The following is a 26917-nucleotide window of genomic DNA, read 5'->3' as shown; positions in this document are numbered from 1 at the left end:
ATAGATCAATGCATTCTAGTTTGAATATTTATCTCGTGCAGTAATTTTTCGGTAAACAGGGTTACTTCAGTAGAGAAATTTATTTCTGTTTAATAGCTTGCGGTCTCAGAGTACAGTGAAAAATCTGCACAGCAATTTTTAGTGTTACTTTGTTCTCCTTTGGTATTTTTCTATACAGTTCAAACTCAGTAGCGCCATCTGAGACCTCAAATCTATTTTATGCACAGTAAGATAAGGCTAGGGACTGTGTTTGTTGTGAGCGGACACAAGGAAATTTGGCTGCTGTCCGTAAATAGCTGGAAGCTGCGTTGGCTACCGTCGACAAGCTTCTAGCTAATGCTGAAAGTTGCGGTGACATCCAGGCGCCAGAGACGAGACCTGCGAAACCTTTGGTGTGGAATCTCCTGGTGACCCGGACGTCACTGCGGCTTCTGATACGCGACATCTGACGGGCCCGTCCTCACTCCAGAGTGGATGGTAGGCAGTGTGGGTTAGCGTGTCACTGGGCTGAAGGTGAAAGAGGGAGCAGGTCGTGCGGCTGGCTCCCTACGTCTTAGCAACAGGTACGAGGTGATACCCAGTGTTGATGATAACTCTGAGCCAACGCGGGTGCCTCTCCTGTTGGGCCAGCGGTTGATTTTCCTGCCCAGTCCAGAGGGTGGGTGGGTATGCTTGTCATTGGGAGCTCCAATATTAGGCGCGTGATGGAGACCCTCAGGGAGACAGCAGGCAAGGCGGGAAAGAATTCCATTGTGCTTTCGGTATGTTTGCCGGGAGGTCTCATCCGTGAAGAGGCCCAGCCGGCGGCTATCGAGCGCACTGCGTGCAATCGGCTGCATGTAGTGGCACATGTCGGCACGAATGACGCCTGCCACTTGGGTTCTAAGGCCATCCTCGGCTCCTTTCGGCAGCTGGCTGATTTGGTGAAGGCAACTAGCAACGCACGCCGGGTGCAGGCTAAACTGTCTATTTGTAGAATTGTACCCAGGGTCGATGGCGGTCTTCTGGTTTGGAGCAGAGTGGAAGGTATAGAGGCTCAGATGACTATGCAACGGTGTCGGATGCGAATTTCTCGACCTCCGCTATCGGGCGCAGAATTGCAGGGTTCCCCTTAATAGGTCAGGCGTGTCCCACACGCAGGAAGCGGCTACTAGGGTAGCGGAGTACGTGTGGCGTACACGTGGGGCTTTTTTTATGTTAGAGGACCCCTCCCTTGGGATCAAACACGATTTGCCTGTTAAATCAGGCACAGTGACCTCAGAGAATCTTGTTTCTCGCAGATCAGAGATAGAAAAGATTAATGTGAATTTAGTAAACTGCAGGAGCATCCAAGGAAAGGTCCCAGAATTAGTATCGCTTACTGAAGGTTATTAGGCACAGATAATATTGGGAACAGAAAGCTGGTTGAAACCCGACGTCAATGACAACGAAATCCTAAGTTAGATTGGAATGTTTATCGTAAAGATAGGTTAGTCGTTAATGGTGGCGGCGTGTTTATTGCAGTAAAAAATTCGATGAAATCTAGCGAGGTCATCACGGATTCTGAATGTGAATTAATCTGGGTGAAATTGAGTTTCAAAAAACGGTCAAAAATGATGATCGGATGCTTTTATAGATCACCTGGGTCAGGATTTGTAGTTGTAGAGCGATTCAGACAGAACTTGCAGAATATCATTAGTAATTTTCCTGATCATGCCGTTGTAATAGGGGGTGACTTCAACTTGCCAGGTATACATTGGGAGAGTTATGCCATCAAAACTGGTGCCAGAGACAGGGATTTGTGTGCCATTTTTCTGGATGTCTTGTCAGAAAATTACCTTGAGCAGACAGAGAACCAACTTGTGAGGGTAACGGTTTAGACCTCCTGGCAACGAACAGACTTGAACTTACCGAATTAGTAAGCGTAGAGGAAAGTATCAGTGATCATAAGGCTGTGACAGCATCTTTGACGACGGGTCCTACAAGGAATGTTAAGAAAGGCAAGAAGATATATTTGCTCAGCAAGGGTGACAGGATACAATTTCAGAATATATCAGCAGTCAACATCAAATATTCGGTGATGAGAACGAAGATGTGGAGAACAAATGGAAAAAATCAAAGGCATCGTTCAATATGCCCTAGACAAGTACGTTCCGAGTAAGGTTTTAATGGATGGGAAAGATCCACCATGGTTTAATAACTGTGTTAGAAAAGTGCTACGTAAACAAAGAGCACTTCATCGCAGATTCAAGAGAAGTAAAAACCTAGCTGACGAACAAAAGCTGAACGAAGCGAAAATGAGCGCAAGGAAAGCAATGAGAGAAGCGTTCAATGATTTTGAGAGTAAGTCGCCGTCAACTGACCTGAGTAAAAACCCTAAGAGATTTTGGTCGTATGTAAAATCAGTAAGTGGGTCGAAATCATCTATTCATTCTCTCAGCGGGTGGCCGGAGTGGCCGAGCGGTTCTAGGCGCTTCAGTCTTGAACCGCGCAACCGCTACGGTCGCAGGTTCGAATCCTGCCTCGGGAATGGATGTGTGTGATGTCCTTAGGTTAGTTAGGTTTAAGTAGTTCTAAGTTCTATGGGACTGATGACCTCAGATGTTAAGTCCCATAGTGCTCAGAGCCATTTGAACCATTTGATTTGATTCTCTCAGCGACCACATCGGCACCGAAACGGAAGACAACAGAGAGAAGGCCGAAATACTAAATTCGGTCTTGCGAAGTTGTTTCACCGCGGAAGATCGTAACACTGTACCTCCTTTCAATCGTCGTACAAACGTCGTAATGGCAGATATTGAGATAACCGATGGCATAATTTACTATTTAGCGGATGGCTCATAACATCACAGTAAAAATTACAGAAACAACACGATTTAAAAAAAATGACATATGTATAAACAGAACAATAAATAACAGTTTGTATATAAGGACACCACCAATTGTAAATTTACACTCACAGAAGAGCAATCACAAACAAACGTCCAGCTTAGATAATATATAGTCGATTGCCTCTTGGGTCGCCATTAGGAAATCCTGTGAGTCACCTTCATATGCCCTTAGTGGGCATTCCTGCACGGTGTGTTTGACCGTCTGTCTCTCAGCGCCGCAGTCGCAAGCGGCCGAAGAAAGTTTACCCCATCTGTGTAAGGAGTCGGCGCATCTCCCACAGTTGGTTCTGATGCGATTAAGAGTTGACCAAACTTTGCGAGGGCAATCAAAGCCTTTTGGTTTACTAAAGGTGCATGGCATACTGTGGCAGTTTACTACTGTTCTTCTCTCCCATTCCTCTTTCCATCGGTCATTTATTTTAAAGTTGGTTTGGTGCAGCGCCTGTGCGGTCTTTAGTGGTGGATGCCTAGACCGGAGTCTGTTTCCTCGGATGTCGTGAGTATCTTCATGGATTTTTAATTGAGGGTTGGTCATGATTTTTTTAAATTCTCTAACCAGAGCGCGTTCTCGGCGCAGGTTAGGAGGGGTTATGTTGCTGAGAACGGGCAGCCACACTGTAGGAGTTGGCCTGATTGTGCCTGATATAATACGCATTGTTGCATTAAGTTGGCTGTCTACCATGTGTGTGTGTTTGCTGTTGAGCCACACTGGGGCACAGTATTCTGCCACTGGATGCACCAAGCCAAGTGCGGATGTTCTTAAGGTAGATGCTGTGGAGCCCCAAGTGGTGCTACAGAGCTTCTGCAATATGTTGTTGCGTGTTTTAAGTTTCGCTGCAGTTTTCGTCAGGTGCTCTTTGAATGTTAGTGTCCTATCTAGGGAAACCCCAATGTACTTTGGGTGTTTGTTGTGATTTAGTATTTTCCCGTCTAGATATACATGCAGTTCTCTGTTGGCCATTTTGTTGTTCAAATGGAAGGCAGATACTTCCGTCTTTGTAGCACTAGGTTGTGGCCTCCATTTTCTAAAGTACTCTCTGAGAATCCCTAGGTCACTGGTAAGGATATCTTCGGCAGTTTCTATATTTCTGTGGGCTGTTGCCAGAGCCCAGTCTTCAGCATAACCAAATTTGCGCGATCTGGTTGCAGGCATGTCAGCGATGTAAAGGCTGAAAAGAAGGGGCGCAAGGACAGAGCCTTGTGGGAGTCCATTACTGAGTTTCATCTGTTTACTTCTCTCATTCCCCATTATTACTTGGAAAGTTGTATTTGACAACATATCGTCAATGAGGTTGGTTATCTTCTTGCAGGGGACGACACAGATTAATTTGTAGATGAGTCCCTGTTTCCAAACTGTATCATAGGCTGCTGTTAGGTCTATGAATGCTGGAGCTACTTTATGTTTCTTCTGCAAACCCGCCTCTATACAGGGTGTTACAAAAAGGTACGGCCAAACCTTCAATTGGGCCAACTGACGGTGAATCGAGGAAATACAGTACATACTGACGAAACTAAAATGAGCTCTAACATGGAAATTAAGCGTTTCCGGACACACGTCCACATAGCATATTTTCTTTCTTTGTGGGTGAGGAATGTTTCCTGAAAGGTTGGCCGTACCTTTTTGTAACACCTTGTATATGTTGTCAGTGATAGGACTTGATCTGTACAGCAGCGATAGGGACGGAATCCTGCTTGTTCGATAGGGATTTTTTTGAGTATAGTTTGGCCTATTCTGTTGAGGAGCAGTCTTTCTAGTAATTCATAGGCCATACTGAGAAGGGAAATGGAGCGGCAATTCTCTGGTCTATCGCCTGGTTTACCAGGTTTCAGGACTGCGATGATCTTTGCTCGTTTAAGTGAGGGAGGAATGTTACCCACTTGGAGAATGTCCGTAAAGAACTTAGCCAGCCATTGTTTTGTGTAGGCTCCGACATGTATGGGGAACTCAGGGTGGATACCATCGAAACCCGGAGCTTTGCCTGGTTTAACCTTCTTCAGGGCATTGGTAACCTCCTCGATACGAATATCTGATGATTTTTTTGAGTCCATTGCACGGGTCCTTTTTAATGTTTTTAAGTCCTTCTTCACTTTCGTTGTGTGCTTTCTATCTCGTGGGGCTCTAGACGCAGAAACTGTGCGGGATGCAACCTTGTTGGGAGATATTTCGTCCTTTCTATGTTTTGGTGGATTTTCGCCTCCAAGTTTACGCAGTAGGGACCAGGCTTGTCGGCTTGACTTTGAAAAGTCTAGATTTTCAACAGCATTCTCCCATTTTTGCCGTCTAATAAAGTCGATGTTATGTAATAGTTCATCCACTATTTCCCGGTCCCCATTCATGAGGAACTCCGCGTACAGGTCATCGCATATCCCAGTCCAACCGGGAATGTATTTTTTGCGATACCCTCTTGGGATCGCTGTTTTCGCAGAGCTAATGACCGCTCCCACAAACCTCTCATAGCTCTTGCTGGTAGGAGGGATCCAACTCAAGGTATAATCAAGTTGTTCAGAGAATTTTGTCCAGTCAGCTTTTGTAAAATTCCACCTTGGTCGAGGGTAAGACCTTATTATCGGGATGGATATACCGATATTAATAAGCACAGGGCGGTGCTGGCTATGAGGAAAGTCCTTCAGGACCCTTCTAGAGGCTGTCAGTGGTTTATCGTTTGTATCCCTCGAAACTAAGCACAGCTCCGGGTTATAGTCGCAGTTCCAAGCGGCTGATCTGAATGTCCCTCGGTTCTTGGCATCAAAGACCAGATATGTATTTTGTTCCTCGGACCAATCGACCAGCATGTCTCCATTGCTATCATTCGTATTGTATTTCCACATTTCGTGGTGACTATTATGGCCTCCAACGTATACGCTTGGGTGAGGGTGGATCTTTATCACTTCAGCCGGCCATGTAGTAGCAGGAGGTTTATAGATGTTAGTTACTGTAACTTTTCCTATTTTGATGACAACTTCATGGATATCATTTTCAATGGAGGCTTCAACTAGAAAGGCGTCCTCTATGTCCCCACGCACATATGTCGCAACGCCATAGTTTCTGTCATACGTGGCTTCAAGTAGATCATATCCCAGTATCCTTCCTCTAGCTTCAAATTGGGCTCTATTTTCAGCATGAGTTTCCTGCATGGCTACCAGGTCAATGTCGTTATGGTGTAAAATTCTCTGCAATACTTGACATTTTGCTCTGCTTATGCCCTCAATGTTGAAATGGCAGATTCGGATGCATGCTCCGAGATCCTTAGTCAGTTGGTCCCTAAAGGGACCGTTGTATGTATCTTGCATAGCGCTTTGTCTGTCGTTCTGTTTCACTGTGATGTGGGGCAGGAATTCTTCGTTCGGTCTGCCACCAGTTGTGATAGTTCATTTAGCGTTACCCAGGGTGCACCACGTGGAGGCGAACTAACTTTGAAAAGCAGCTACAATCACTGAGTAGTGGAAAGTTGTCAGGACCAGGTGAGATACCTATAAGATTCTATACAGATTATGCGAAAGAACTTGCTCCCCTTCTAGCAGTAATTTATCGTAGATCGCTTGAGCAACGAAAGGCACATAACGACTGGAAAAAAGCGCAGGTCATTCCCGTTTTAAGAAAGGCCGTAAGACAGATCCACACAATTATAGACATATATCGTTGACGTCAGTCTGTTGTAGAACTATGGAACATGTTTTATGCTCAAGAATTATGACGTTTTTGGAAAATGAACATCTCCTCTATAAAAATCAACATGGATTTCGCAAACAGAGATCTTGTGAAATTCAGTTCGCTCTGTTCCTCCATGAGATCCACAGCGCAGGGGAAAACGACGCTCAGGTTGATGCAGTGTTCGTTGTTTTCAGTAAGCCATTTGACACCGTCCCGCATCGCCATTAAATGAAAAAAATACGAGATTACGGAGCAGACTTGCGACTGGATTCAAGACTTTCTTGCAGACAGAAGTCAACGCGTCTCTCTTAACGGAACAAATTCGACAGATGAAAAGGTAATATGCGGAGTCCAAAAGGGAAGTGTGATAGGACCGTTGATGTTTACAATTTGTATAAATGATCTAGTAGAAAGCGTCGGATTCTCATTAAGGCTATTCGCAGCTGATGCAGTTGTCTATACCAAAGTAGCAACGCCAGAAGGTAGTAAGGATTTGCAGAACGACCTGCAGAGAATTGATGAATGGTGCAGGCTCTGGCAGTTGACCTGAACGTAAATAAATATAGCATATTGCGCACACATAGGAACAGAAATCCACTACTGTACAGCTACATTACTGATGAAAAACAGTTGGAGACAGCGTCCACCCTAAAATACCTAGGCGTAACTATCCAGAGCGATCTTAAGTAGAATGACCACATAAAAGAGATAGTGGGAAAAGTAGACACCAGACTCAGTTTCATCGTAAGAATTTTAAGAAAATGTGATTCATACACGAAATAAGTGGCTTATAAGGCACTTGTTCACCCGATTCTTGAGTACTGTTCATCTATCTGGGACCCTTTCAGGTAGGACTGATAGAGGATACAGAGAAGATCCAACGAAGAGCGGCGCGTTTCGTCACGGGATCGTTTTGCTGGCGAGAGAGCGTTACGGAGATGCGAAATAAACTCCACTGGCAGACGTTACAGGGGAGGGGTTGTGCATCGACAATCATTCTTCCCACGCACTATTCGCGAGTGGAACAGGGTTGGAGGGATTAGATAGTGGTACCGAAAGTATCATCCGCCACACACCATTAGGTGGCTTGCGGAGTATGATGTAGATGTAGATCACGTAAATTTAGTTGTGAGTTAGTTTGCATGATAAAGTATTTAAAAATTCTTGTTCTTCTGCGGAAAAATATGTTTTGAAAACATTTTTACTACCTATCTTAGAACAGTGTTTAAATTTGGGAAATCCATATCAGGCTGCACTATTTAAGAGATTTCATAACTTATTGTCCACTATTGCCTTCCTTGTTCGATTTACTCACGTGAACGATATGATAAGTAAATTCATTTCCTCTACTAACAAAAATGTGACTGCTTTTCTCCTCTAGTTCGCCCTTAAGATGAGTGTCTCACCTAAGTTACGTGTAACGCAAAATGAACAGGATAAATTTTGACCGTTATCATCCGACAGTAAAATTTTCTGCCTTCTTTTGTTCGGAGAATATCATTTTGTAAACAGATAATCTGCTTCCGTTAAACAAGGAAAAGCCAGGACTAGGATTTGGATCCTTTATCAAATTTATGAGTATGGTGAAGTAGATCAGCAGTACAGTTGGGCTTAATAGTAAATGGAGTTAAGAAAACTTGTAAGTCCAGTTCTGTAATGTTATTGTAACATAAAACGGAAGGACCACAGATTACTAAAACAGAATTAACGTAGCGATCATTCTGTAAGACATTCACCTGCTGATCGACTACGGCATCATCTTTTGTCTAATGCGTAACTGGATTATAGTATTGGAGCGATATGTCACCAGCACAACGGTCTACCTGCCGGTGGTGTCGGATTCGAAACAAAAGTCAGTTTTTGACCTTCAGGAACGAGTAGTTCACCTCTACCCTCAGACACTGAGCTCAGTTTTAGGGGCGACAATGCGCGACCGCGTCGAACAGCCGAGGTTATTCGGCCAATGGACGGATCTACCCGTTCCTCCTACTTAAGTCCCATTAAGCACTTATGGAATGCGTTGAGGACACGTGTTGCAGGACGTCCACATTTACCGAGGACCATCCAGAAGTTGTCAACCGCACTCGTAGAGGAGAGGAACTCCCTACTACAAGAACTCCATACCAACCCTACGGCCAGCATGGCAGCACGTTGGAAAGCATACGATGCCATCCGTGACGATCACACACCCTAATAAGATGCATACCCCGCCTTTTTTTTTTTTTAATGCCCACGGGACCATCACAACCCCCCATCGGAGGTTCGAGTCCTCCCTCGGGCATCGGTTACTTGTTCTTAGGATAAGTTAGTTTAAGTAGTGAGTAAGTCTAGGGACCGATGACCTCAGCAGTTTGGTCCCTTAGGAATTCACACACATTTGAACATTTTTGTGGTGCCACCGCCAGACACAACACTTGCTAGGTGGTAGCCTTTAAATCGGCCGCGGTCCGTTAGTATACGTTGGACCCGCGTGTCGCCACTATCAGTGATTGCAGACCGAGCGCCGCCACACGGCAGGTCTAGTCTAGAGAGACTCCCTAGCACTCGCCCCAGTTGTATAGCCGACTTTGCCAGCGATGGATCACTGTCTACATACGCTCTCATTTGCCGAGACGACAGTTTAGCATAGCCTTCAGCTACGTCATTTGCTACGACCCAGCAAGGCGCCATATTCAGTTACAATATGTCTTCTGAACAGATAATATTGTGAATCATGTACCGTCAAGAGCGACGTTCATCATTAATGGATTAAAGTTAAGTATCAAACTAATTACGTCCGCTTTCTGTATTCTAATTCCTTGCCATGTTCCAGACCTCACGTCAGTATAGTTCTTCCCTCCTCACGCCAGCCTGCGTGAGCTAAAACGCGTGCATTTCGGCCTGCATTCGTAACACGGCGTTGGCTCTTCTGCCAACACAACAATTTTGACAATCACAAACCGCGGTGACTTCAGTGTAATTATTGTCTTTCAATAAAAGTGTCATTTCTGTTATTCTCATTGCGTATTCTTTCAGTTGCCTCCCATACTACACACACCAAAAAAGTTTTGCATGAACTCGGATCCGAGAGTTCCGGAACCTGTACAGAAAATTGCAATAGAGATCAAAATAAACATCATTTCCGACGCTTTTATTGCTCATGAAATCACACATTGCATGTTGTACCAACGTACAGCGAGACCTTCAGAGGTGGTTGTCCAGATTGTTGTACGTACAAGTACCTCTAATACCCGGTAGCACGTCCTCTTGCATTGATGCATGACTGTATTCGTCGTGGCATACTGTCCATAAGTTTATCAAGGCACTATTGGTCCAGATGTCCCACTCCTCAACGGCGATTCGGCGTAGATCCCTCAGAGTGTTTGGTGGGTCACGTCGTCCATAAACAGACCTTTTCAATCTTTCCCAGGCATGTTCGATAGGGTTCATGTGTGGAGAACATGCTGGCCACTCTAGTCGAGCGATGTCGTTATCGCCGGCCGCGGAGGCCGAGCGGTTCTAGGCGCTTCAGTCTGGAACTGCGCGACTGCTACGGTCGCAGGTTCCAATCCTGCCTCGGGCATGGATGTATGTGATGTCCTTAGGTTAGTTAGGTTTAAGTAGTTCTAAGTTCTAGGGGACTGATGACCTCAGATGTTAAGTCCCATAGTGCTCAGAGCCATTTGAACCATTTGGTGTCGTTACCCTGAAGGAAGTAATTCACAAGATGTGCACGATGGGGGCGCGAATTGTCGTCCATAAAGACGAATGCCTCGCCAATATGCTGCCGATATGGTTGCACTATCGGCCGGAGCATGGCATTCACGTATCGTACAGTCTAAAAAATGTTCAAATGTGCGTGAATTTCTAAGAGACCAAACTGCTTAGGTCACCGGTTCCTAGACTTCCACACTACTTAAATTAACTTATGCTAAGAACGACACATACACCCATGCCCGAGGGAGAACTCGAACCTCCGGCGGGAGGGGCCACGCAGTCCGTGACAGGACGCCTCAAACCGCGCTGCCACTCCGCGCGGCTATCGTACACTCGTTACGGCGCCTTCTATTACCACCAGCGGCGTACGTCGGCCCCACATAATGCCATCCCAAAAGAGCAGGGAAGCTCCACATTGTTGCACTCGCTGGACAGTGTGTCAAAGGCGTTCAGCCTGACCGGGTTGCTTCCAAACACGTCTCCGACGATCGTCTGGTTGAAGGCATATGCGACACTCATCTGTGAAGGGAACATGATGCCAATCCTGAGCGGTCCATTTGGCATGTTGTTGGGCCCATCTGTACCGCACTGCATGGTATCGTGGTTGCAAAAATGGACCCCGCCATGGACGTCATTATTGAAGTTGCGCATCATACAGCCTATTGCGCACAATTTCAGTCGTAACATGACGTCCTGTGGCTGCACGAAAAGCATTATTCAACACGGTGGCGTTGCTGTCAGGGTTCCTCCGAGCCATAATCCGTAGGTACCGGTCATCCACTGCAGTAGTAGCCCTTGGGCGGCCTGAGCGAGGCATGTCATCGACAGTTCCCGTCTCTCTGTATCTCCTCGTCCGAACAACTTCGCTTTGGTTCGCTCCGAGACGCCTGGACAATTCCCTCGTTGAGAGCCCTTCCTGGCACAAAGTAACAATGCGGACGCAGTCGAACCGCGGTATTGACCGTCTAGTCATGGTTAAACTACAGACAACACGAGCCGTGTAATTCCTTCCTGGTGGAATGACGAACTGAACGGCTGTCGGACCCCCTCCGTCTAATAGGCGCTGCTCATGCATGGTTGTTTACATCTTTGGGTGGGTTTAGTGACTTCTCTGAACAGTCAAAGGGACTGTGTCTGTGATACAATACCGGGGTGGTGCAAAACTTTTTTTGATGTGTGTATATTGTAACAGCTCTTTTTACGTATCGGTCCAAATATCATCGAGCTTTGCTTCTTGTCAGTGACTCATCATGTGAAAGTAACTTTCGCCCTTAAGTTTTGTACACCTGTGTATTACGACTGAGTACATAGACATTTTATAACCGAGTCCCCAAGGATCCAGACTGCAGATATACATTTCAGGCCAAACACATTATAAGAAGTAAGTCACATGGCGACCGTTCATGTGAAGACCGGCATCAGCACGTGCATTGATGGTCAAACACGTTCAGATATCTCAGGTGTGTTACGAATGCTTTAAAAACCATCCACAACCCGTTCCCGGAGTTTATCAACACTTACAACAGCACTGGTATACACTAAAGCTTTCAAATATCCCCACACAGAAAAGTCCAACGGATTGAAGGCGATGGAACTGGTACTGGCGAGCCACGACCGATACACTTGCTGTCGAAACGCTACATACCAGTACTTAAGTACTCAGAATGTTGATAATATCAAACGAGTACAGTTTATAACCTTGAAATTTACAATTTAGGATTCAGTTACTGTGTTTGGAAACAAACACAGCCTTTGACATTAACAGCGTGACTGCACTAGAACACACGTCGTATCGGGGAAACCATTGGTTTCCGGACGTATGTACACTGAGATTATGTGCTTGCTTCATTGTCCTCTACTCGCTCCTTCAGTTTGAATCTATAATAACAAACACCCTGTATAAGCGAACTGAGGCGAAAGGGAATTCATTCTAGCGAAGATAGTGCAACAAATAGCGAAATCTATTGAAACAGGCAATTCTGACAAAAGACAAATTGTTATAGCCTGGCACCTGGGAAAAAGGATCTCGGAAATGGTAGAGCTGGTCAGCTGTTTCCATGCTAATGTCGTGAACATCTACGAAAAGTGATTGAAGATCGGTGACACCACGAGTAGGCGACTAGACGTTGGACGCCCGCGCCTCATCGCAGGAAGTCGAGGTCGGCAGCTTTCGCGCTCTGTAAACGGGAATGGGCAGTGATTGGTAGCAGATTAAACCATAGAGTATAATACTGGCGCAAGCACAAGTGTTTCGGAGCACACAGTTGAACACACATTGTTGAACATAAGTCTCCGCAGTAGACGACGTCTATGTGTTCCAGCTTTGATTCAACGACATTGCCAATTACGATTGCAGTGGGTACAGGATCATAAAGACTGGACCGTGGATCAGTGCAACTATACCGCCTGGTCGGATGAACCACATTCTTGTTGGTCTATGTCGATGGTCGTGTCCGGATACGTCGTCGAACAGCTGCTCGGAATATTTATCGTGCTACGGACGCAGGTCGGTGGGGGCGGTGTTATGCCATGGGGGACATTCACCTGGGTTTCCATCGGACCTGAGGCAGTAATCGACGGCACCATGACAGCTGTGGGCCACCTGAACATCATTGCGGACTACCTGCATCCCCTCATGCTTGAAGTCCCCTGACAGCGATAGTATCTTCTAGCAGCATAACTGCCAGATTCGCGATAGACTGGTTTGAGGAGCATGGGAATTAACTTACGTCGAACTCTTGTCCACCAAATCCGCCTGATATGAAGCCAATAGAAAATATTATGGACACTTTTGAGCGCCAGATCCGCTCCCACAAAGCAAACCGTAATTTACGGGAATTGCATGACCTGTGCGTAGGCACCTGGTGCTGCTTACCACGGGAAACCTACCATAGACTTGTCGAATCTATGCCATGCAAAATCTATAGTGTACTGAGTTCTAAATGTGGACCAACACGCTATAGAGTAGCCAGCCCGAGTGGCCGTGCGGTTGTAGGCGCTACAGTCTGGAACCGCGTGACCGCTACGGTCCCAGGTTCGAATCCTGCCTCGGGCATGGATGTGTGTAATGTCCTTAGGTTAGTTAGGTTTAAGTAGTTCTAAGTTCTAGGGGACTGATGACCACAGCAGTTAAGTCCCATAGTGCTCAGAGCCATTTGAACCATTTTTTTGCTATATAGTAATTGGTCATAATGTTTCCTCCCATCAGTTTGTCACGCTTCAGCGCTTCGTCCAATACATCCACACTCCTTAATTCATATGAAGCGACGGTCCGTAAGTCCTTAGGACGCGAGTTAACAGCACAGCGGTTGTAATGAACGGAAAATGACAAAGAAAACATAAAGATTTTAAGGCTTCAAAACGAAGCCTCTATTAGCTACGAGGGCTGTTCGGAAAGTGAGGTCCTAACGGTCGCGAAATGAAAACCAAAGTGAAAATATTTTTTTTTTCGCAACAGTTAGCCACACCTTCCAGCTACCTCTCTAAATAGTCGCCGCTCCGATTTAGACATTTGTCATTGCGTTGTACAAACTTTCCAGTAGCCTCGTCATAGAAAGCAGCCGCCTGTGCCAATTCTCTACGCTGGTCTGCCTTTCTTTGTCTGTGCCAAAATGTCTTCGTAGGCTGAGGTTCATGTGAGCAGAGATGAGCAACGGAGGGAGCCAATTAAGGGCTGTATTGTGGGTGATCAAACACTTCCCATCGAAAATGCTGCAGGAGCGTCTTCATTGCCCCTGTATACTGCGGCTAAAAATTGTCTCGAAGAAAGAAACGCATGACACTTCTGTTGTGTGGGCTGCATAGCTTCAGGCGAAATCTCTCATCAGACCCCACTTACTTCGCGGGTGACACTTTTGTTCTAGGCATTTCTACGTGATCGCTTTGCGCTCTGACCTGAAAAGAGTGGCCTGAAGCGATCGACGGGCATAATAAAGACACTGCCCAACACATCTGTGCAAAGTTCCATCAGATTTTCACAGTGGTTTCCATTTCGCGCCTAATCGGAGCTACTTTTCGAATACGCCTCGTAAATCGACAGTCCAAGCAGGAAACAGTATCTGACACACAGAAAAGAAATCTTGAATATTGTTTCTAGTGTGTGGATAACAGTACTACTCTTACAATATAGCTTCATAAATGCGTTTAATGCTCGAGAATATCACACTAAGAGTACGATACTTGGAAAAGCATTGTGTGATGCAGCATTCAAATCGATTGTATTTCTTATATGAGTTCATACTCGTATGAGTTCATTATTTTTGTGCCAAAATTTCTTTTTTTTTAAATTTTAGTAAGTGGTCATCACTGCACAGACAAGCCCATGGTAACCCAACGTCAGTGATATGCCGCGGCAAAAAATACGTTCTCACAGTCCGGTATGCAGTAAACGCTATCAGACGGCGAGTGGTGCACCTTTAGTTGTGCTCCAACATCCTGCTAACACGCGACGTCAAGTTGTAGGCCTACAGTTAGCAGTAACCACCCAAATGAGGTGTTTGTTGTTCCATGCTGACGTCATATTTAGTATTCCTCTGCTGGACTTGCGACTCACTGAAATTTCTTTGGACTGTGTCACCCATTCATGCATTAGTGTACGAATACACTTTATAGACTTAGGCGTTTCGGAAATGCTTCCACGCTTGGATCGAAAGCCAATGATCATGCCCTTTTGGTCGTAAGGTAAATCTCTTGGTTTCCGCATTATGACAACGACTGCATTGTTTTACAACACGCCGTATATGCCCTTCACAGTTAGTGCTGCTACCAGGCGTCTGTGAGTGGTTATTGCATGCTGAAGTCGAACGAGGGCGGTAGTCACATTAAGGTGACTGAACTGTGTAGATACAGAAGAAAGACTTGTGTTGACAATGAGGTCATTAGAAACGAAGTACAGAAGTTATTTGAGGCAATCACGGAAATACTAAATCTGGATGGACGGACGCGGATTTCAACCGTTGTTGTCTCTAATGAGAGTCCAGTGTACTAACCACTGCACTGCTTCGATCGGTTAAGTAGATGTAACTGTTTTAGGATATGTAGTGAATTTAAATATCCATAAATAACAGAATATACTTAAAAATCGACTAGCTTCAGAGCCGACTTTCCTAGCTAGTCAATTTAGTTACGATTATAATAGTTGCTTAGAAGATCACAGTTTTTCACTAAATACATTTGGCCCCCAAAATAGATCACTAATACACATTTAATTTTGCATCGAGCTTCTAAATATAATTATCTTTGCATTCAAAACCTTTCCTCTCTCGTAGCCTTAGCTTCCCTTCAACATCAGAGACTGGCATAAAATACTGACTGTTCATTTCAGGATGACATCATCACTTGTGTTATGAGGCGCATGAAACTGTCAGAATGTTTGCCGGATGCAAACAACCTCCTGACAGCACAGCCGTCCCTGGCCTACAAATGGAAGGCACTTACTTATCTGGGTTTGTTTGTCTGCGCCTCATGTGGGCAATGTCACACCCCCAAATCTTATCTGTTTTCCATCTGCAGAAGTCATACACTTGACATCTCAAAACAGAAATATTACGAAACAATGAATGAATGGCCCCAAAGTAGTTTAGCGTAGTAAATACCTTAATACAGCAAACTGGCCTGGCCTCTTGAAGAAGAGTTGCCTGGAGTAATGTGGAACATGGCCACGCACATAAAAATCTGATCAGTTTGCAAACTTTTTTTTTACTTTATGATGTTACTAATAGAGATGAAATGGCACCGCAGACCATCATTCCTGGTTGTCGGGTCGTATGACGGGCGACTGTCAGGTTGCTACCCCACTGCTGTCCACGGCGTTTCCAGACACGTCTGCGCTACTCATCGGCGTGTGGAATCTCGTTGATTGGAGAAGAATTGTCTTCAGTGATGAGTCCCACTTCGAAACGAGCTCCGATGACCAGCGAAGATGTGCCTGGAGGCGCCCCGGACAGTGGTGGGATACCAACCTGTCACCCGCCATATGGGCCGACAGCCAGGAGTGATGGTCAGTTCATAGCAGAGTCCCTTTGGTTGTCATCCGCGGCATCCTCACAGCACAGCGGTACGTCGACGATATTTTACGACCCGTTTTGTTGCCATTCATGGCTGGGCGTACGTTTCAACAAGATAATGCTCTTCCGCACACGGCGAGAGCTTTTACTGCTTGTTTTCGTGTTTGCCAAACCCTCCCCCCCCTCTTCTTTGCATGTAAGATCGCCGGGTCTCTCCCCAATTGTGAACTTTCAGAGAATTATGCGCAGGGCCCTCCAACCAACTCGGGATTTTGACGATCTAACGCGCCAATTGGAGAGAATTTGGCACTCTATCCCTCAGGACGACATCCACCAACTCCATCAATCAATGCCAAGCCGAACAGCTGGTTTCAAAAGGGTCAGAGGTGGACCAACACGCTATAGACTTGCTCAAATTGTGAAGCTCTTTCTCTTGACTAAATCAGCCTGTTTTTCTGAAATTATAATTATTAATTTTTCTGTACATGTACGTAGCATTTACTGATTTCCGTTCCATTCGAGTAATTAATTCGTCGTGTACAGGTTTTTTGTCCTAGAGTGTATTCTACAGCTGAGGCGGAACCATAATTGCGGTTTGCGAGTCCATTCTTACACTACTGGCTATTAAAATTGCTACACCAAGAAGAAATGCAGATGATAAACGGGTATTCATTGGACAAATACATTATACTAGAGCTGACATGTGATTACATTATCCAGAACAACCACCTCTGGCCGTAATAACGGCCTTGATACGCCTGGGCATTGAGTCAAACAGAGGTTGAATGGCGTGTACAGGTACAGCTGCCCATGCAGCTTCAACACGATACCACAGTTCATCAACAGTAGTGACTGGCGTATTGTGACGAGCCAGTTGCTCGACCACCATTGACCAGACGTTTTCAATTGCTGAGAGATCTGGAGAACGTGCTGGCCATGGCAGCAGTCGAACATTTTCTGTATCCAGAAAGGCCCGTACAGGACCTGCAACATGCGGTCGTGCATTATCCTGCTGAAATGTAGGGTTTCGCAGGGATCGAATGAAGGGTAGAGCCACGGGTCGTAACACATCTGAAATGTAACGTCCACTGTTCAAAGTGCCGTCAGTGCGAACATGAGGTGACCGAGACGTGTAACCAATGGCACCCCATACCACCACGCCGGGTGATACGCCAGTGTGGCGATGACGAATACACGCTTCCAATGTGCCTTCACCGCGATGTCGCCAAACACGGATGCGACCACCATGATGCTGTAAACAGAACCTGGATTCATCCGAAAAAATGATGTTTTGCCATTCGAGCACCCAGGTTCGTCGTTGAGTACACCATCGCAGGCGCTCCTGTCTGTGATGCAGCGTCAAGGGTAACCGCAGCCATGGTCTCCGAGCTGATAGTCCATGCTGCTGCAAATTTCGTCGAACTGGTCGAGCAGATGGTTGTTGTCTTGCAAACGTCCCCATCTGTTGATTCAGGAATCTAGACGTGGCTGCACGATCCGTTATAGCCATGCGGATAAGATGCCTGTCATCTCGACTGCTAGTGATACGAGGTGGTTGGGATCCAGCACGACGTTACGTATTACCCTCCTGAACCCACCGATTCCATATTCTGCTAACAGTCATTGGATCTCGACCAACGCGAGCAGCAATGTCGCGATACGATAAACCGCAATCGCGATAGGCTACAATCCGACCTTTATCAAAGTCGGAAACGTGATGGTACGCATTTCTTCTCCTTACACGAGGCTTCACAACAATGTTTCACCAGGCAACGCCGGTCAACTGCTGTTTGTGTATGAGAAATCGGTTGGAAACTTTCCTCATATCTGCACGTTGTAGGTGTCGCCACCGGCGCCAATCTTGTGTGAATGCTCTGAAAAGCTAATCATTTGCATATCACAGCATCTTCTTCCTGTCGGTTAAATTTCGCGTCTGTAGCACGTCATCTTCGCGGAGTAGCAATTTTAATGGCCAGTAATGTAATTGGATATGGCTGTTGATCGTCAACGAAGTGTTTCAGCCACTGCACTGCAGGATGACAGTGGTATAAAATCCATTATTATTTAACAAATGATGCTGTTGGTGAATGAATAGTAATAATTACAAACAATTTTATAGATAATTATTAACATAAAAAAGGAAAAAATAAAGTTTAATGTCCGGATTTGCCAACCACTCGATTACTTGGGAACTAGCCCGATTCATTTCTTCTAACTGATTCGGCGAAAGCACAACAGGGACCGTCAGTGCCACCCGATGCACTCACAGCTTGAACAGTCTCGCCATCATCGGTAAGGAGAAAGTTAGCAGTTCTCCCTTTTCCACGTTTTATGTACCATGCGGTAGACGTATAACGTTTGGGTTTTCGATTCGCAAGTGCTCTTACTGAGGAGAAGACGATCGTTCCGATTTCCTGAAGTGCAAAAGGAAGGAAGGAAGACTGGGTTTAACGTCCCGTCGACATCGAGGTCATCACAGACGGAGCACAAGCTCGAATTGTGTCAAGGATGGCTCAGGAAATCGCCCGTATCGTTTCAATAGAACTATCCCGACATTTGCCTGGAGCGATTTAGGGAAATAGCGGGAGACCTAAATCTGGGGGGGGGGGGGGGAGGGGCTGCTCGCAGGTTTGAACCGTCGTCCTCCCGAATGGTTCAAATGGCTCTGAGCACTATGGGACTCAACTGCTGTGGTCATAAGTCCCCTAGAACTTAGAACTACTTAAACCTAACTAACCTAAGGACAGCACACAACACCCAGCCATCACGAGGCAGAGAAAATCCCTGACCCCGCCGGGAATCGAACCCGGGAACCCGGGCGTGGGAAGCGAGAACGCTACCGCACGACCACGAGATGCGGGCCGTCCTCCCGAATGCTCCACCTTGCTCGGTTAACTGAAGTACAATCTAAATGGTATTTTTAAGATCTTTCAGTGATTACAAGTACAGAAGTGAGCCAAAATAACTATTTCCAATAGAAATGTGTTCAACATGAGTGACAAATGATCTTTGTCTTGTCTGAAAGTAAAAGGACGTCCATAGTAGCATCTCTATGTTCTCTAATGACTTGTGTTGATGATGTATTATTCTCATAAAACAAATCTCTTCTCGTGAATTTTTAACTGATCCTCTGTATTCAAATACTCGCCTTCTTTTACCTCCCGGATGTACAACTGCGTTCATCTCAATTGTGGTTTCGTTTATCACCTGTTTTCGCGCAGATTTCTGCAAGTTTTCTAGAATGTTATGAACATAATATCATAACATTTACTGTTATTTAGGGTTGTAGCGTGAGAAATATTTAAATAAACATTTTTACAGACTGAAATCCTATTTTAGGTACTTTTAAATAGTATGCCAATCGTAATCAGGTGCTTCTTATGTGCTATTCCAAAGTAACGTGCATCTACGTCTGCATACATACTCCGCAAGCCACAGTAAGCACATGGCGGAAGGTACCCTGTACCACTACTAGTCATTTCACTTCCTCTTCCACTCGCAAATAGGGTGAGGGAAAAGCGGCTGTCTGTATGCCTCCATATGAGCTCTAATTTCTTGTACCTTATCTTCGTGGTCCTTACGCACAATGTATGTTGCGCCAGTAGAATGGTAATACAGTCAGCTCCATATGCCGGTTATCTAAATTTCCTCAGTAGTTTTCCTCGAAAATAACGTCTTATTCCCTGCAGGGATTCTATTTTGGGTTCCCGGAGCATCTCCATAACACTTGCGTGTTGTTCTAAACTACCGGTAACAAATCTAGCAGCCCGTCTCTGAACTGCCTCGATGTCTTCCTTTAATCAGACCTGGTACGGGGCCCAAGCACTCTAGCAGTATTCAAGAATAGGTCGCACTAGCGTCCTATATGCTATCTCCTTTACAGATGAACCACACTTTCCTAAAATTCTCCCAATAAGCCGAAGTCGACCATTCACCTTCCCTATCACAGTCCTCACATGCTCGTTCCATTTCATATTGCTTTGCAACGGTACACACAGATGTTTAAATGACGTGACTACATCAAGCAAAACACTGCCAAATCTGTATCCGAACATTACGGGTTTGTTTTTTCAACTCAACCGTATTAACTTACGTTCCATTTCATATCGCTTTGCAACGGTACACACAGATGTTTAAATGACGTGACTCTACCAAGCAAAACACTGCTAAATCTGTATCCGAACATTACGGGTTTGTTTTTTCAACTCATCCGCATTAACTTACGTGTTTCTACACTGAAATTCCAAAGAAACTGGTATAGGATGCGTATTAGAATACAGAGATATGTAAACGGGCAGAATACGGCGCTTCGGTCGGCAACGCCTATATAAGACAACGAGTGTCTGGCGCAGTTGTTAGATCGGTTACTGCTGCTACAATGGCAGGTTATCAAGATTTAAGTGAGTTTGAACGTGGTGTTATAGTTGGCGCGCGAGCGATGGGACACAGCATCTCCGAGGTAGTGATGAAGTGCGGATTTTCCTGTACGACCATTTCACGAGTGCACTGTGAATATCGGGAATCCGGTAAATCATCAAATCTCCGACATTGCTTCGGCCGGAAAAAGATGCTGCAAGAACAGGACCAATAACGTCTGAAGAGAATCGTTCAACGTGACAGAAGTGCAACCCTTCCGCAAATTGCTGCAGATTTCAATGCTGGGCTATCAACAAAAGTGAGCGTGCGCACCAGTCAACGAAACATCACCGATATGGGTTTTCGTAGCCGAAGGTACAATCGTGTACTCTTGATGAGAGCACGACAACAGCTTTACGCCTCACCTGGGCCCGTAAACACCGATATTGGACTGCTGATGACTGGAAACGTGTTGCCTGGTCGGACGAGTCTCGTTTCGAATTGAGTCGAGCGGATGGACGTGCACGGGTATTGAGACAACCTCATGAATCCATGGACCCTACATGTCAGAAGGCGACTATGGTGGAGGCTCTGTAATGCTGTGGAGCGTGTGAAGTTGGAGTGATATGGGACCCCTGCTACGTCTAGATACGACTCTGACAAGTGACACGTATCCTGTCCGATCACCTACATCCATTCATGTCCACTGTGCATTCCGACGGACTTGGGAAATTCCAGTAGGACAAAGCGACACCACACACGTCCAAAATTGCTGGAGAGTAGCACCAGGAACACTCTTATGAGTTTAAAAGCTTCCGCTGGCCACCAAACTCCCCAGACATGAACATTATTGAGCATATCTGGAATGTCTTGCAACGTGCTGTTCAGAAGAGCTCTCCACCCCCTCGTACTCTTACGAATTTATGGAGAGTCCTGCAGGATTCGTGGAGTCAGTTCCCTCCAGCACTACTTCAGACATTAGTCGAGTCCATGTCACGTCGTGTTGTAGCACTTCAGCGTGCCCGCGGGGGCCCTTCACGATATTAGGCAGGTGTACCAGTTTCTTTGGCTCTTCAGTGTACATTTAGAGCTAGCTGCCATTCATAACACCAACTAGAAATTTTGTATCCTCCTATAGTCACTCAGCTTCGACACCTTATCTTACACCACAGCGTCACCAGCAAACAACTGCAGATTGCTGTCCACCAAATCATTTATGTATATATAGGACAAGAGGGATCCCATCAAGCATACTCTTATCTCTGACGAACAATCGCCCTCGAGGACAACATGCTGGTTTCTATAAATTACGTTATGTGATTATTTTGGAATGTCATCTGATGGTATCTATAATCCGATTGTTTCTTTATTCTCGTTAAAACCCACTTCCTTAAAGTTCTCTCTGGGTACAGGTCTCCAGAAATGATTTTAATACAGTCTTCCGTTTTATTTAGAGGTGAGTAAAGCTATTATACTAAAACATTTATCTGCTGAAAAATACTGGATAGTTTTCGATCGGTATTACCTATTTACTGGGGAAGTGAAAAGTCCCATTACATAAATAAGTGATATGATGTATGTAATTACAATATTTATGAAACAGTTATCATTAACTGTTTTCTCAGTCTAGCAGTCTCGAGATCGTCGACCAAGTGGAATAAGAAAAAGAGAGGAGCAACCAACCAAGAATTAATTTCTTCCGTTTTGGGATTTTACTGAATTCTTTGACTGTCTAATACTATTCTAGTTAAGATTATAACACCCACAACTGCTCACTTTTGTTTTCTGTTGTTATTTGCTTATGGTCCGTAACTAGTATCTAGTGAGTAGGCATTCATTTGCAAAGAGCTGCAGAATTCATTGATAAAAAAATTTGTGCAAAAACTCACATTAATGTCTATCGAACTGAATGGAAATTCTGTGTAACTAGTAATTCGAACCAACGTAATGAAGAAAGAAGCCATAAAGGAAAATATACAATACGGAACATTTACGTATCGTTTTTTGGCATAATTATGCAGACGGGTGATGGGAATGCAGGAATGGGAATGCAGGAATTACTGCGAAATTACTGATAAACATTCGGGCAAATGTCTTTTCCATGATGTAATAAGTGCACACGAGTAGAAGTGGTGGAAGAATGGTCAGAGTTTAGCGTCCCGCCAACGACAAGGACAATAGCGATGAGATCCACGTTAGACAGTAGATAAAAGATATTATCTCAGGATATGTCACACAAAAATAAAGGGGTAATATGTCAAATGTATAAACGCGAGATGCATCTACAGAAAAAGAACAAAGTCGGAAGAAGATCACTGTTGGAGGAATAATTACAACAGATAAATTCAACCACTCAGGCATTACGAACGGAATTTTTGAAAATACGGCCACTGAGGACAAATAATGTATAGTAATAAAAATTACCATCGGTCAACATTGTTTGCTATCGTTATTATCGTATAGAGAAAGTCCAACGATCCGTGAAAAGAAAATGGAAGCATATTGTCAGACCTGGGTAGAAGTATTCAACATATAGTTCTACACAATTATCACAATCAACTGTAACAGACTACAGTCAAACGACAAATATTGGAATATGTTACTTGTAACTACACTGCCGGAAAAAAATTAATGCAGCTGGGAAGATGATGTTGATTTTGATCCGATGGCTGCATATGCCGCCTGAGGGATAGTAAGATGTACAGATAATGGTTTCACCATCGTCTGTTAACAGACAATGTAGTGGTATAGCTACCAGAGCGCCATCTGGGTCTACCCATTAATAGGGAACGCTCACAGTCATTAAGCTCAGTGTGTTGCACACGTTCTAGGCAAGCAGGTAACTATGACACGGAGATGCATTCGAGCTTCCTACAGCCAACCGAGTGAGATCAGAAAGGGGTGAAATTGTGGCCTTCCCGAGTGGCGGGATGGTCCTTTCGGAGAATTGCCACACAAGTTGGACATACTACGTCAGTTGTGCAACGATGCTGGTAGCAGTTGTCACAAGAAAATTCTCACACCTGTAGAGGAGTTTCTGGACATCCACGCAGCACAGACGCCCACCAGGAACGTCGTCTTGTAAGGTTAACAGCGACAGATCGTACCGCTGCCACAGCACAGATAAGAGGATTTGTTTGCCGAGACGTGTCAACACCAAATATTGCGAACTGATTATTGGCAGTGGGACTACGGGAACGCACACCTCCAGTCCGTCTTCCACTCAAGCTCCAGTATCGGCATGCACGGCACGACTGGTGCTGTCAGAGGATGACTTGAAAGATGGAATGGCGCACCATGGTTTCCAGCGTTGAAAGCAGATTCTACCTGTAGGCAAGTGATGGTCGTTTGCGTGTATTACGTAGACCTGGTGAGTGTTGCATTCATCCAAGTCACACTGGCCCCGTCCCAGGCCTTAATGTCTGGGGTGCGGTAAGGTACAACTCTCGTTCTGGGGGCGACGCTAACCTGCGCTCGGTACGTGCAGAATATTGTTAGACCTGACCTTTAGCCCTTCTTGCAATAGGACGGTGATGCGTTATTCCAACTGGGTAATGCACGCCCACATGCTGCCCGTGAAACTCAACGTGGTCTGCAAGACGTGCTGCAACTTCCCTGACCATCACGATATCTGGACTTGTCTGCAATCGAGCACGTGTGGATTATGATGAGACGAGAAGTGACTTGTGCGATTCGTCAACCAACAACCTTCACAGGACTGCGTGAATAGGTCGAGTAGGTGTGGCATAATGTATCCCAGGACAATATTCGCCATATGTACAATCGACTGGATGACAGCATTGCCGCCAGTGGAGGCTACGCCACGTACTAATACGAGTATTTCAGCATGGGTCGATACCTGGTACCCCGGAACCACTTGTGCTATTAATCTGTAAATCTGTAATGTCCCCTTAGAAAAAACTTTATAAATGACAGTGCTGGAAAACTTCTACGTTATTTGATTTTCAAACAGCTGAGCAAAACTGAACGTACTCAGACATTTCTCTCTTTACTTATTCTGATCAACGCTAAACTGACACACAATATTTTTAGCGCAACGCAATCTGACTTTCAATAACCCCTACAAAAGAATGGCCCTGACCAACAATAACCTATACCTTTCATGAATCATTTACCTCAAAAAAATCTTCGTTACTCGAACTACTGCAATACAGCGAGCGCCAATACTGCCAGCTAAATAAAAGATTCTAACTACTGAAGGCACTAACTACTGATAGGCATAGTTAGCAAACGAAAGATTTTGATAGAGAGCAAACAATGTATTTACCTTAATAATGTTCAAAAGTCATCATATATATATATATATATATATATATATATATATATATATATATATATATATATATCAGTTCATGATATCCAGCATTACAAATTTACTCTTTCTGATGGACACACGTGCAGCTCGTCCGCCATCTCTTTCCCCACATCCACCACTGCTGGCGGCTCACCTCCAACTGCGCCAACGCTACGCGCTGTTCACATTCAACTGCCCACCATGCAATAGCAAATATTCCAACAATGCAAACCAGCCACAGACTGCACACAGCACAGTCCGTGATTTTCACGATATGTGGTGTTATCTACATAAAAACCTAAACAGCCGACTTACAAATCTAATCATTTCATGTACTCCATGTGCACTGTTCCAACGATACATCTTGAGTTAACTGGAAACCTCTAAAAGGGTGTACTAATTTTTTTTCGGCAGTGTACATTAGTCGAGATAGGAGCTTTAGAATGGTAATAATAATACACCAAGGCATCTCTATAAGGAAATGAGAATATCCTGAAAATGTCTTGTCGGATGAATCACGTTTCTTGTTACACCAGGTCGATGGTCGTTTCCGGATACACAGTCATTCAGGCGACTGGCTGCTCGAAACGTGCACCGCACCATGGGCGCAGCCCGGTGGGGTAGTATTATGCTCTGAAGGACATATACCTGGGCTTTCATGGGACCTGTGATAGTAATATAAGCACCACACAGCTGTGGATTACTTGAACATTATCGCGGACCACCTGCATCCTTTTATGCTTGATGTCTTCCCTGGGGCGACGGGATCTTCCAACTGTCCGTGTCGTAAGACAAGAATCGTGCTACATTGGTTTGAAGGGCGTAATAGTGAACGCATACTGATTTCTTGCTCATCAAACTCGCCTGGTCTGAAGCCGATGGAACACATCTGAGACGCTGACGGGCTTCAGCCCTGTGTCCGCGAACCATCGGACTGCATTTTATGGCAATCGCGTGACTTGTCCGAAGTCATCTGATGCCACATTCCTTCGGAAACATATCGTGGACTTGTCGAATCCACGCCCCGTAGGATCACTGGTGTACTGACTTCCAAAGGTGAACTAACAAGTTATTAAGGAGGTCGTCATAATGTTTTGACTCATCGATAAATGATGTATGAGAATTTAGTACTCTAAGCTTTCAGGTGAATGTGAGCTTAAATATTGTTGAAAGAGAAATCTTTAACTGTTTCAGGGCACTATGAACCAGATCATCTTTGCGAGTGCTAAGAACACAGTTGTACAGAGGCAACATGTTAGATACGTTCAGGTAAGTTGCAGTGGTTTCTCTCACGTCACAGAAACATACAATGTTCTTTTATTCATATTTATATATTGTATAAATATTTGTTGCAAATATGATTGAGAAAGAATTTCCAGTATGAAACAAGACAGAATATCAGTGAAATTGTTTTACTATTAGAGGAATTGCATTTGTAAATGTGATTTACTCTTAGTGAATACAGCAACTATAATTGAATAATTGATGGACTTGAATATTTCTTAACACTGGTACAATTTGTGGGAAGTATGAAGGCAACTTTCGCTGCAGAAGAGTGATTAATTTTATTTAATATTTGTATACAATGTAAGTTCATATTTAATGGTTATTGTTAGTGTCTGTTGCCTCAATCGCTCTCTCAGCATGTGGTCACTACGTTTACAGTTGAAGATGCCTTTGATCACTCTTTGAAAGGATGGAAATTATATGTTTGAATCGTGCGAAAGAGGGCACTTCTGTTTTTAAATTTCGCGCCCTCCAGTGGATGGGTGCTTGCGTCTTAAAGGGTAGCATTGCATAATGCACAGCAGTTTTAATTGCACAGTATGTGCTTATACCACATTTGTAACAACGATTTTACTGCAATGTTGTCTGTTAATTTTCATATATGGTACAAACTGTATGTCGTTAGAGTAGATTACGAACAATGTTTTTCTTTCTCTCGTCGATCTGATGATGATTACCTGATTGATCGAAACCGCTCATCCTTCAATAAATTTGAGATCAAGATAAATAAATTTTA

General features: G+C 44.7%; 1 protein-coding gene across 1 annotated transcript in view; it reads left to right on the top strand.

Annotated features, from left to right (window-relative positions):
* The window catches only part of LOC126470119 (alpha-aminoadipic semialdehyde synthase, mitochondrial), a 287313-nt gene that overhangs the window by 13188 nt on the left and 247208 nt on the right, over positions 1–26917 (top strand). Inside the window, exon 2 of the mRNA XM_050097723.1 lies at positions 26089–26163. Within this exon, the coding sequence (XP_049953680.1) occupies positions 26095–26163 (69 nt within the window). The 5' untranslated portion in view covers positions 26089–26094. The remainder of the gene's footprint in view (positions 1–26088; positions 26164–26917) is intronic.

This window comes from Schistocerca serialis, chromosome 3 (assembly GCF_023864345.2).
Source record: "Schistocerca serialis cubense isolate TAMUIC-IGC-003099 chromosome 3, iqSchSeri2.2, whole genome shotgun sequence".
NCBI lineage: Eukaryota > Metazoa > Arthropoda > Insecta > Orthoptera > Acrididae > Schistocerca > Schistocerca serialis.
The sequence above is the reverse complement of the archived record's forward strand: the minus strand, read 5'-3'. Positions and strand labels throughout refer to the sequence as shown.